The 12,610-nt window shown below is 46.1% G+C and overlaps 1 protein-coding gene and 1 long non-coding RNA gene across 2 annotated transcripts; one reads left to right on the top strand and one right to left on the bottom strand.

Annotated features, from left to right (window-relative positions):
• Positions 1–4,816: 4,816 nt before the first annotated feature.
• On the top strand, positions 4,817–6,975 carry tll (nuclear receptor subfamily 2 group E member tailless). The gene is made up of 2 exons (XM_018098168.3): positions 4,817–5,152; positions 5,256–6,975. Exons 1-2 carry the CDS (start codon positions 5,077–5,079, stop codon positions 6,515–6,517), a joined length of 1,338 nt encoding a protein of 445 aa, XP_017953657.1. The 5' UTR covers positions 4,817–5,076; the 3' UTR covers positions 6,518–6,975.
• A 509-nt stretch (positions 6,976–7,484) lies between these two features.
• On the bottom strand, positions 7,485–10,402 carry LOC149092102 (uncharacterized). The gene is made up of 3 exons (XR_016196239.1): positions 9,805–10,402; positions 9,346–9,662; positions 7,485–9,293 (listed from the first exon to the last, which is right to left on the bottom strand). It is a non-coding gene; the product is annotated as an uncharacterized LOC149092102 (long non-coding RNA).
• Positions 10,403–12,610: the final 2,208 nt, after the last annotated feature.

Raw genomic sequence — 12,610 nt, forward strand, 5'->3', positions numbered from 1 at the left:
TTTTGTTACAAATATTTGCAGGAAATGTGTAAAATTTCGTTAATCGTTAGATGAAATCGGAAACGTCTTTGGAACGAGGTGCAGGCGTGAGAAATGCAACGCAATGGCATCATCTATCGCTGGCTGCAAATCAAATAATCTCAGCATGACATAATCTTCTTGGCTTAGCACATGCAAACGACTAAGCCAAGAAACAAAAAAAAAAAAAAAAAGCAACCAGAAACGGCCAGCAACAGGACATCCTACTTACGTCTACAGCAATAACAACAGAAACGGGAGAAAAAAATTCAATTCTAAAAAAGGCAAACAAAAAGTCCTTAAGTTATGTTGTGCGTCATTTTGGCTGGCAAATGGAATGAAAACAAAAGACATCAGAGAGCACTGCGAGGACCAGAGGAACGCGAAACTGAGATCAACTAAACTGAGAGGACGCAGCACAAAAGGACATGGCACTTATGCAAGCCTTCGGTTTTTCGTTTTTTTTTTCGATTTTTTTATGGAACCAGGACACAACAATCAACAATCAACTGAAATGGAAGCAGCGACTTCATCACTTGTTTCCTCTGCGCGCGCTACTCCTGCTCCAGCTACTGCTCCTGTTGCATAAATAAATTGCGAGCATTCAAATGCCTGAAAGAGGACACGCTCAGATATCAGGTTAACATCGGCACGGCAGCGAATCCCATTGGGTTCCGAGAGACGATGAGTACGATGCACGCATATGATCTTGGAGGTGTGTCCCATTGTTTGGTCGCGCTTCCGTGGCAGCTATATGAAACTTATCTCAGCGGATGCCTTTGCTTTGCTCTCATTACAAACACATACACATATAGTTTGCACGTGCAGCTCTGGGAACCGAGTCTCGATAGTGCTCCTATTCCTCTCTGTATCTGTTTGTCAAACCCGACAAAAGTTGCTCAACTTTGTGCCGTCATTTGGCTCGGCTCCTGCTTTACGCAATTTCGAGCCGACATTTGAGCACTTTAATTTCATGTTTTTATGAATTGTTCAAATGATTTCTCAAGATCAGATTGCTTATCTGTCAGCTACGTACATTGTCCCTTATCCCCTACTCTGTCTCCGCTTCTGCCCTGATTCAATTTATGCACTGTGTAATTATTGCGCTTTTTCGTAGTTGTTGTACCTTTTGAGATCTTGTTCGGGACTATAATAGTTTACTTCTTGGGTAACATCCTTACGAAACTAGCACTTGGTTGCTTAGCCATTTCGACGTGATTTCTGAGTCGCTTCCTGTTGATGTGGCAGTCGGCTCGATTCTCATACACTCAATCCTTTTGTTTGGCTTTTGGGGACTTGTCTGTTTTTACTTTCGGGTTGACGTGCTTTTTGCTTTTATGAACTCTGCTTTGACTGAGCGGAGCTGCATTCGTTTCTCGTTCGAGCGGAAGTTGCCTGAAACGTATTTTCATTTCCGTAGATTTTATGCATACTTAAAAAAGAAATTTACATAATATTGGCGCCAAAATTATGTGAATTCAATGACAAAATGCTAGCCAACTGCCGATTACGCGCCAAAAGCAATTAAATGTCTTTGAAAATTAGGGAGAAAATTAAGAGAAGTCACATCTGATAAATACAGTAGACTTCCGATAATTCGAAATGACTAGGGGAATTATTGAGAACGAATTTCATTCAAGGGAATAGAATTTTTTCGATTTATTGCGATTTTCTATTTACGAGGAGTACGAATTTTTGGAACTCGACTGTATATCGATATATATAAACATAAAGGCTGAACTAACATTCCATATCAATATTACCAAACAGTAATTCTGCGCTATTCTTTCATCTATGATAAAATATTTCGAAAGTCTTACATAACGCCTTATCGACCTGAAATCTGAAAAGCACATGTTTCTTATCCAATGCCTGATCTACATAAGGTGGAATATGTAAATATACGAAACTACGTTCGGCACGGTCATAAACGAGATACAAAGAGTTCACCTAATGACATTTCGGGACTTTCCCATCAAAAGTCTGGCGCGATTCATAATGATGGGCGAGGGTAAGGGAACAGCCGGCAAATGTTCTTGCTGCTCAATGAACGGTGCCAACTTCTCGGCCATAAACAGTAAAACACGAAATTTTCCGCTCCAAACCAAAGTAAATGAAGGAAATTTCCCAAATTCTCTAACCCTTTTTGGTTCGGCCGAACTGTCATTAGGTTTGTGGCGTCGTCAGACGCCTGACAACAATGTCATACAGTAGTGGCATATATTCTTAAATAGTGGCTGCGATTCTGATGCATGTTTATGGGTCTTAACCCTTTCGGCCACTATCAACTGCGATTCATAAAAATGCAACGAAAGTGCCAATGAAGGCCATAAAAGTTTATGGCCCAATGCAACTCGCTACCTAACAGACATTCTTGGCATTCTTCGAAGACAAAAAGGTGCTAAATACAGTTTTTGTGCAGCATCATTAGCCTTAGCTCTACCCAGGCGACGACGGGTCGGCTACTGAGCCCGCTTGCGCCCCTACCTACCACCCGCTCAACCCTTTCGCTTTCGCAAGGCGCAAGGCTCGAGGCTCGAGGCGTCCGCCCAACCTGCAGTCTTTTAGGAATTTTGCTAAAAAGTCATATGCTGTATGCTTTTCGCCGGAATATCATTATTGACTATGCTTCTTCTTCTGTTTTCCAAGTTGACCTTCAATTGGCATATGACCATATGTGTCTTGGCCCTACCTGAGTGTCGACCTGTATCTTGGCTGCCTGCGCGCGACTGCTGTTTAAGGACTTGTGGTGGATTTAGCGCTAATCCGCGGGGATTAGCGGGATTAGCAGTTCGCCGGCGTTACAGAATTTCATTAAGTAATGGAGCGCTACTTAACTTGAATGAAAGTCGCGCTCGGAGATTTCCTGCGAATTTCCCTTAGGTAAATTCAATTGAAATTGGAGCCAAGAAATATTAATACGACTGAATTACATGGGAAAGTTAGATAATGACCGGGAGTGGGAGAGTGGCAGCAGCTGTCAGCTATATTAGATACAGCATCAATTGAAGCGAAGATCATGCATATTCATGAGTTCCCACGATAAACCCTTAGTTACTCAGCACAGTCACATCACATCATTCAAATTGACCGATGGCCAGAGAACAGTATTCCAAAAATGAATATGTCATCGTCATCTGGTTTACTAGAGCATCATAATCAACAGTATTCAGTATTGAGCTAATGATCTGAATCGTTGCATCGGAATAACATCACACGCAAGCACATTCCCATGCTGCACACCTGAGAGACTCGAGTGACGGACAGCTCGGTGGTGGGTGGGTGTCCAGGACACATGCTCATCGCACCCAATCTAAGCACCATCAACAACTACCCTCGGCAACAGCATCAGTCCACTCGAGGGGTTGCTATTCTAATTAGACCCTTTTCATTTTATTATTTGGTGTTGCTGTTGTTGCTATCATCGCAAGCGTTTTATTGATCAAGTTACGCATCCGTAATATGAATCGAAATGTATAATTGCTCTTTTTAAATGTCTCGTCATCTATCAATGCGTGCGCATTGGCATTTGCATTTACATTTGCGGACTCGAGCTCGAGCTCGAGTTCTCACAGCGGCAACAGCAGCGAGGGACTGACAACCCCGGGGACAAGGATGGGCTAGGCGTTCGAGTTTTAATCGCACCAGACTTACGGGATCTTGCTTAACATTATAAAGTACAATATTTTTCGCCCGAATTCTATAATGCTAGAGCATTTGCCTTGGTCGTTGATCCTTTTGTTGAGTTTTTGCCTCTGTGAAAAGCTTGCTTTAAATTATTCGCCCTTGGCTGATCTTGATCTTCGTCTGCGTTTTCGTCGTCGTCTTGGTATTAGTCCTGGCCTCTGGCTCTAATCTGCTTAAGCGGCACGCGATTAGGCCCATGCCTCTGAGGAAATCTAGCTGGCTGTTGGTTAAGTTACGCGTGGGGCGATTAAAATGATCCCACTTGAATTTAATTTGAGCTGCCTCTGTAAAAGGCATACTTTAAGCAGGCTTAGTTAGGGCTGAGTGAAAGAGAAGGAGAAAGAGCAAGCGAGAGAGAGAGAGAGAGCGGGTGGCTGTGTTGGGCATGAGTGGTTAAAGCTGCAGCTTTGAGTGGATGCCTCAAAGTGTTTGATATTTGCCCAATCAATCGCAGAGTCTGCTTACAGCACAATTACATCATAAAAGTTCAGTTGGCTCAATAGATGAATGAAACAATTGCACTAAAAGCACCCCGCACAGAACAACCCTTGCACCGTGGTTCGGGTGGTGCAGCACAGACACAGACACAAGCGACATATACCCACAGGTACTTCACACAAATCACAAAGCGGCAACAATGGCCAGCGCCATAAACGGCCAGCCATGAGTGCTGCTGCTGCTGCTGCTGCTGATGAGGATGTGCCTGCTCCTAATAACAACTGTCACACTGCCAAAGAGAATGTAAGGGACAGAGAGTGAGAGCGAAAGAGAGAGAGACAATAGAGAGAGCGGTTGGCAGGTAGACGCTGAGAGCGAACCTCAACGGAAAAAGACCATAAAATCTCAGAGGCGAAAAGTTGAGAATGAGCATGAGCGACGGCTGCTCAATGAATTTTTCGCAATGGCAGCCGCTGCTGCAGGATCATAAATCGCTGCTACGGCAGCCAGAGCGTTAGAGGCAATGCGTGCGAGCGAGCAGACAATAGCTGGCCAACCCTCTCTCGCCTTGCAGCGCAACGACCAATAAACGCGCGCGGCCGCTACCTAGGGGTGATCGACTGCTCGTTGAATGGCACGGCGGCAGGATTTGTGAGAGCAGGACTATTAAAACAGGAGCTGGGTGGTGAGCAGACAACACAATCATCCGTGATCTCAACGAGTCCACTTCGCTCGTCCACGTCGTCGCCGTGTAGTACGCAAAAACAGAAGTTCGACTCAAGCCTTCAGAGCTGAAAACTCTCAAATCGAAACTAACGAACATAAATTTGAAAGCAATTTGGAAATTGCGCTAAGTGAAAAGTGTGCGTGTGTGTGTTTTTATTCTGCTGAAATTGTGCCTAATAAATCGCCAAAATTACGCCCCACATCGGTATGCAATCGTCGGAGGGTTCGCCAGACATGATGGATCAGAAATACAACAGCGTTCGGCTGTCGCCAGCTGCATCCAGTAAGTATTGGTTCCATCTAACTTAGTTGAGGAGCAAACTCCATCCCCGCTCCACTCAAGAGAAACAAACTAACTCAAACTTTATCTCTTCTGTTTCCTTCAGGTCGCATCCTGTACCATGTGCCGTGCAAGGTCTGCCGAGATCACAGCTCCGGCAAGCATTACGGCATCTATGCCTGCGATGGCTGCGCTGGCTTCTTCAAGCGCAGCATCCGACGCTCTCGCCAGTACGTCTGCAAGTCACAGAAGCAGGGACTCTGCGTCGTCGACAAGACGCACCGTAATCAGTGCCGCGCCTGCCGACTGCGCAAGTGCTTTGAGGTGGGCATGAACAAGGATGCCGTGCAGCATGAGCGCGGACCACGCAACTCAACGCTGCGCCGTCACATGGCCATGTACAAGGATGCAATGATGGGTGCCGCCGAGATGCCGCAGATACCGCCAGAGATACTCATGAATACAGCCGCACTCACTGGATTTCCCGGCCTGCCGATGCCCATTCCGAGCGTGCAACGTGGACACCATCACGCCTTCCAGCCCCCACCGCCTGCTGCCGTACTCGACCTTTCGGTGCCGCGTGTGCCACACCACCCTGTGCACCAGGGCCATCACGGCTTCTTCTCACCCACCGCCGCCTACATGAATGCGCTGGCCACCCGGGCGCTGCCACCGACGCCGCCGCTAATGGCCGCCGAGCATATCAAGGAAACGGCTGCGGAGCATCTTTTCAAGAACGTGAACTGGATCAAAAGTGTGCGTGCCTTCACCGAGCTGCCTATGCCCGACCAGCTGCTGCTGCTGGAAGAGTCCTGGAAGGAGTTCTTCATCCTGGCCATGGCCCAGTATCTCATGCCCATGAACTTTGCCCAGCTGCTCTTCGTCTACGAGTCAGAGAACTCCAATCGCGACATTGTGAGCGTTGTTGCCCGCGAGGTGCACGCCTTCCAGGATGTGCTGAACCAGCTGTGTCATCTGAACATCGACAGCACGGAGTACGAGTGCCTGCGTGCCATTTCGCTCTTCCGCAAGTCGCCGCCCGCTGCTAGCTCGACTGAGGACCTGGCCAACAGCTCCATACTAACTGGCAGCGGCAGCCCCAACTCCAGTGCCTCGGCTGAGTCTCGTGGCCTCCTGGAGTCCAACAAGGTGGCGTCCATGCACAACGATGCCCGCAACGCACTCCACAACTACATCTCGCGCACGCATCCCAACCAGCCGCTGCGCTTCCAGACGCTGCTCGGCGTCGTCTCTCTGATGCACAAGGTGTCCAGCTTCACGATCGAGGAGCTGTTCTTCCGCAAGACCATTGGCGATATTACCATTGTGCGTCTCATTTCGGACATGTACAGCCAACGCAAGATCTGAGGCCCAGTCTAAGTTGAATTGCATCGAAGTTGGAAGGACTTGCATTGCCGTCGGCAAGACCGCGTCCGCGCACTTGAAGTGCCTTCGTAGTGCTGGAAACTGTGATATCTGAAAGTTTGATTGGAGTTGAGGAGTTGGAAGTCGGGAGTTGAAAGTTGAGAGTTGAGGAGGTTGACGGGTTACACTGGCTGAGACAGTGACAGTGACCATTGGACAATATTCAACAGTGAACTGCTGCAGAAAGCTTACAAATCTCTTGGATCTGAGCCTTAAAATGTATTCGTTATACGTACATCTTTTTCACAACGTGATTCAAGCATTATTCGAAAAAGTTGAAACTTTTTTTTTAAGTTTTATTAATATCTAAGTACATATCATATATGTTTAATGAAATTAGCATAGAAAAAATATAAAATATAAAAAAATATATAAACAGCTAAAGCTACTCTCAAAACAAACAATTTTATGAATTATTTAATGGGGGTATTTCTTATCTCGGAATATGGGTGAATATTTAGATGTAATCGTATGTAGATAAAATATATTTATTAATGTCTGTGATATACAAAAATATATTGGATAATGTTAGATATTGTTAGCATAGAATTCATTGAGATGTTTTCATTTCCAAAGTTGCAATGATCCAAAATAAGTTCAGTTTAGATTAAAATAAAGGTTCTATAATTATTATAAATTTCACAAAGTACATTTTATCATTTATTCTTTATTTTTGCAAATCAAAGTGAAAGAGGAAAGATAGACAACTAAATTATTTATCAGTTTATTATCTTGGCATTTAGTATGATAAAAACATTTCTTCAGAAACAAATTTGAAGATCCGTTTGTAATTAAATTATAAAAAATTTTCGGTATTCTATTTATTTATAAATTTAATATTAGACTGGCATGCGAGATGATATTAAACTAAAAAAAGACTATTTAACCTTTTCAACGACTTCTTTTGGGAGCTCACAAAAAAGGCGTAGGACCAACCGCAGTGCCCGTCAAGGTAATCTGAAATGCATTATGCAAATCCATGAACAAAAGATCTGCTGCATTTGGGATTGAAATCAAACAAATTAGCATAGTTTTTCCACATCAACAAACCAAAGTCGGGATTAATTTGGAATGGCAGTTGGCTTTAAAATGGCCGCTCCAAATCGCTGTCCCCTCGACTGGTTTACTCGCTGCCCTTGGCCTAGATGCCTGGTTGCCGGGCTGCCTGGCTGCGTACAAAACAGAATTCAAAAAGTTAAAAAGCAAAAATTCACTTTTGATGACTTTGTCGAGCGGCGTTGGATCGCTGCTATGTCCATGGCAGACTATAGCAATTGAATCCTTTGACAATGGCACATGGGACCGGGCATGCCATAATGTATGTAGTATCCCTTCGACTGAAGGCTGAACAAACAAGGAACGAGGAAAACAGTTGCCAATCGTTTTGGCTGGCTGCTGCAAAATTGTTGAAATTGCGTTGGCCAAAGTAAATAGAAATGTTGAATGCATCCATACAAATATATTCTCAATATAGATATATATATATATATATATAGGTGTGTGTGATGTCTATGGCACTGACACACATTCAGTTTCAGGAGCATAGTGCAAAAACCTACCCTAACCCATAGCACCCATGGCTCAATGCTTGCGGGGATTTGGAATTAAATATGCTTCGTTGCTGCTGCCATTTCGACTTTGCCAAGGTCCATGCTCGACTCTGCTTGGATGCTGCAGATGCTGTTGTTGTTCTTGATGTTGTTGTTGTTATTGGTGCTGCTGCTGTTGAATCCGGCACAAATTTTGCCGTCTCTGAGGGCACAAAGCGTTTCGACTGCTGCCGCTGGGTTGTTGAGCCCTTTTAAGTCCTAATGGCCCTTTATTATCTGCCTTTAGACTTTTAATAGACTCAGAGGCGACGACGACGGCTGTATGTGTGTGTGTGTGTGTGTGCGTGTGCGTGGTATGTCTCTATGCAATTGTGGTTGTTGTTGTTACAGTCGTAGTCCTAGCTGTGCGCCTGTGTTGGTTTAATCCTCATCATTCTGTCATCAGTAACGTTTTTCTGCACATTGTTGGCTTTGCATTGTTTAGGTCTTAATTTGTAGTTTTCCCTTTTTTTCGCATTCGCAATAAAAAGAGAAAATTTGCACTTATTGATTTCCCCTGGCAAAATGTGGAGCAAGCCCTTACTAAACCATTGGCTCTAATTGAAATCCCTGATTAAGCCACCAATCAGCCGAGAGACTAACTTGTGTCACAAGCTTTGGGCCCGTACGGTCCACTTGAACTGCTTTAAATCAGCTCAGGACTGAACTTCAACTCCCTCCCAGCGCTGGGTGGGTGTGTGGGCTAAGCCGGAGCCAGCTCAGATCAATCGCTGCTGCAACTCTTCAGCTCAAGTGGCTCTGCGGGCTGAACTTCGTCGGAATCTGGCTCGAAGCTGGCGGATTTTCGGTAACACTTTTAATTCATAGATTTTCGTTGATTAAGTAATCCGCGTCCTCAATGAAGGGCGACGTGTGTGATTAACGCAATTCGCGTAAGCGAATGCCACAGATCCGCAGATCCGCAGACCTGCTTACCGGGGCAGGTGTGGAAAGACACGTATCCCAGCGTCTGTGGCAGGTTTTCGGCTAGCTTAGCTCCGACGACAGGTCTCGAAGCGAGCCGCACTCCGATTGCCACTCCTAGCTCGAGTTCGAGTCCGCGTCCGAGGCCGAGCTCGATGTCTGTGTGGATCATTGCGTTGGTGAGGCGGTTATCCATGCGCAATTACCTAGCGAAACAAAAATATGAGTATGCAAATAGATTTTAATGGGCTGGATTACCCTTTTGCTAAACGCTCAAATCCTGGCCGGGCGGTCGACAAGGCCGCATCATGGGCCATTGTTTTCAAATATAATGAGAATGTCTCTAAGCCAAAATATTAAACATCCGTGCGATCCTTGCCAGCAAGCCGCAAGACGCAAGCTGCAAATCCGGCTTCCGTTTGCCTCATTGTTGTACCTGAAGTCAGTCCCAGGGCGAGTTGGTTCGAGTTGCTCGGCCAACCGAACGGCAGCCAGTAGAAGTCAAAGCGGTACCAGGGCGGCGTTGTTTTTGTAAATTGAGTAGCTCGATTTATCGCCAGATCAATTTCCTATATCTGCCGCACAGATAAGCGAGCGAGCGGGAGGGAGATAATATATACACATATTCATCTTCTCTAATTCTAATTGTTGTATGGCTTATGGACTAAAGACTAAGCCTCGGCCCTGCCCCGCAGCCTGTACGGCAGCTTAACTTACTTTAGTGGGCAAATGGCTGTTTTTCTGTGGAAAACTCGATTTGCATTCTCGCAAAGGCTCCGAGGCGGTGGCATTGTTGTTAGCGCTTAGCTAGTTAATTTGACGTTTGGACGTATCTAATGATGTTTATTAGCAGAACTAGTGCAAGGCAGTAGTAGCAGCTGCAGCCGCAGGAGGCTCCAGCAGCAGATCAGAAGATCAGATTCCCAGAGCCGAGTTGACAATCAAAACCAGTGAAGCGTTTGCTAATCAAAAGTACTTGGCACATTGGCACATCCTAGCGTCTTTTATGCTCTTAAGTACTTGATGCCCGAGTCTAAGTCCGCGTAAGTCTTCAGTTTTTTATTGTTACAATCTGCGTAGGGCACAATAGGGCCCGAGGGCAGCTGATGAGTGGACCTCCTGGAGGTGAGAAAAATATTGAGGGCAAATCGCGACGATCCCAACGAACAAAGGCTGCCGGGCTTCGACTGATACTTGAGAGCTCAAGAGCAACTTGCGTTTAACCTCAAGAAAGTTGCCATTGCCCGCATTTCGGAGATCCTCGGAGAGTGTTTCGCTCGAATTTCGCTGCGAATATTGACAGGCAAACAAGTGTTATGCGACAGTTTTATATGGGCATGTCGAAGATTATTACTTTCTGATGCTCAATCAAAAGCTGAGCCTCGCCGGACCACCAAGACGACGGAGCGTTGTGTGTGTTCCAAGCCACTCCACCCCTCTCTCGTTCTCTCTGGCATAGGGGCTTAGTATGGGAAACTTATGCGCTGCCAGAATTGCCATACAACTGCTTGCATTTGCTGCATGCGCATCGACGCAGGAAGCTGTTCCTCTGCGGCTGCCTCGGGGCAACTGATGACGTCGCAGCTTAATTGAATTTGTTGCCTTTCCATTTGATGTTGTCTTTAAATTTGCTTTCTGTTGTTAGCATAACAAAGCCGACGACCGCTCACTGCCCCGAGGCGCTAGTCGACTGCGCAGATAGTTCATTAGGGTAACTCGCAATCTGGCTGGAAAAAAAGAAAACATTATCCAGTCCAAACGCAATGTCAAAATGGCGTCGCAGCTGTCTAGAAGTGCTTATTATATGGCGAGCTATTCATGTGTGTGTGTGTGTCGATAAACTATTATTTAAGTAGACGGAATATTTCATTTAATTAAGCTGTTACATGAGTCGCCCCCAGCCGCTGTGAAGCCCCAACCCAGGAATAAACCTGGTCGAACACTCCTGTTGGTGGTCGGGAAAAGTTTGAAACTTTTCAACTTCCGGTCAATAAAGCAGGTGGTCATCAGGTGCATGGCGCATCCGTGAATGAAGCTATTATCGTATCACGCAAGTCCCGTACAAGTACAAGTGCAAGTCCTGGGAACACGGCGCAAGTTGACCCGCAACGCTAAAAAGTGAAAAGCAGTCGCGTCATCATTGCAGCTTGAGGACCAGCGGTGGCGGTGGCGGTGGCAGTGGCAGTGGCGGCTGTGGCTTGCACCACCTTTGACCAGGAGCGTCATCAACAACATCGATAGGGCCATATGTCAAAATAACGAGCGCTCAGAACGAGCCACCCCAGAGGCGTAACGGTAATTTGGGCAACCCTGTGCTGCTGCTGCATTCCAAAACAGAGGCGACCGTGCACCAAGTGCATTGCAAATATTGAAAGGAGAGGAGAAGGGGGGTTCGTAACGGGCCTTCGAGCACTTGAGAATGTAACAAATCGACTTTGACAAAGCTTCGAGCCCAGCAACAGTGGCAGTCGCAGTCGCAGCACACACGGCGTATGGGAAAGCTGTCGCTCGTGTGATTTGGGCGAGGTTGCCACTTGAGCCACCCAAGTGGCCACTTTTACACTATACAGCAGCAACTCGAGACCAACTCACACCGAAAAGTGTATTAGTTATATGTTTGCGCTCCCAGGATATGGCGCGAGGAGCGAAAGAGAGAGGGAGGGAGGCAGAGAGCGCGTGTGTGTGTGTGTGCTAAAACAAAAGGGGTTGTTAGTTAGAGGTATGTGGCGGATATTGGCAAACCAATTTTGGAGAGCCTTTGTTTCGCTGAACGTCGCGAATAAGCCACAAAGGATCAACAATGCTCGAGAATTATTTTGTAGAGCCAGCAAGCCGAGCCACTTGGTGGACTGCTGTAGAAAACATTAATACTTTCCACAGAGGCAACTTTGTTTCCAACTCTCGAGTGGCTATGGGCAATGCAACTGGCGACAACGATCGCTCGAGCCCGGCCAGAGCGCGCCACGGCTCACCTTAGAGCCAAATAACGACAGCTGTCAGAACGCGGCAACAACACAATCAACTTCAATTTTATGACTATGTATTACTGCAACTACACACACACACACATACGCCAACTATAATTTACTTCAATTTTTTTATCGAAGCCATTTTGTCAAATAAAAGGGATTTGCGGCATAAACCGCAAATGGGACGCGCAAAACTGTCAGGGAGTCTGCGGCTACGGCGATTCGGTCACGATCTAAACACTAAACTATCCTCTCGAAAGGCGGGGCGCCTGACATTCTGACATCACAATTGACAAGAGGCGAAACAACAGCTGGTTAACTGACTGCCATTGACAATGGGAGATAAAAAACCGAACGCTTTTCAATTTGCTCTAGCATACAGATTAGAGCCAGAGACTGAGAGAGCGGAAGAGGGTGATGAAGAGGCAGACCGATCAACTATATATACCCTGTAGGCGAGCGCAATTTAAGCGCTTACATGGGAACTAATTTCTGAAGTACACTCAAACACTTCATAAAATATTTGCATCAGTCTGCGGCAAACGCGCGACAGC

Source organism: Drosophila navojoa, chromosome 2 (assembly GCF_054131105.1).
Source record: "Drosophila navojoa isolate 15081-1374.11 chromosome 2, UAZ_NAV_1.0, whole genome shotgun sequence".
In the NCBI taxonomy this organism is placed as follows: Eukaryota; Metazoa; Arthropoda; class Insecta; order Diptera; family Drosophilidae; genus Drosophila; species Drosophila navojoa.

What these genes read in the sequence shown, in the direction of transcription:
- tll (XM_018098168.3), top strand. Translation starts at nt 5,077, where the DNA reads ATGCAATCGTCGGAGGGTTCGCCAGACATGATGGATCAGAAATACAAC. An exon ending in GCTGTCGCCAGCTGCATCCA is followed by an intron (nt 5,153 to 5,255) that starts GTAAGTATTGGT and finishes TGTTTCCTTCAG; the next exon opens with GTCGCATCCTGTACCATGTG.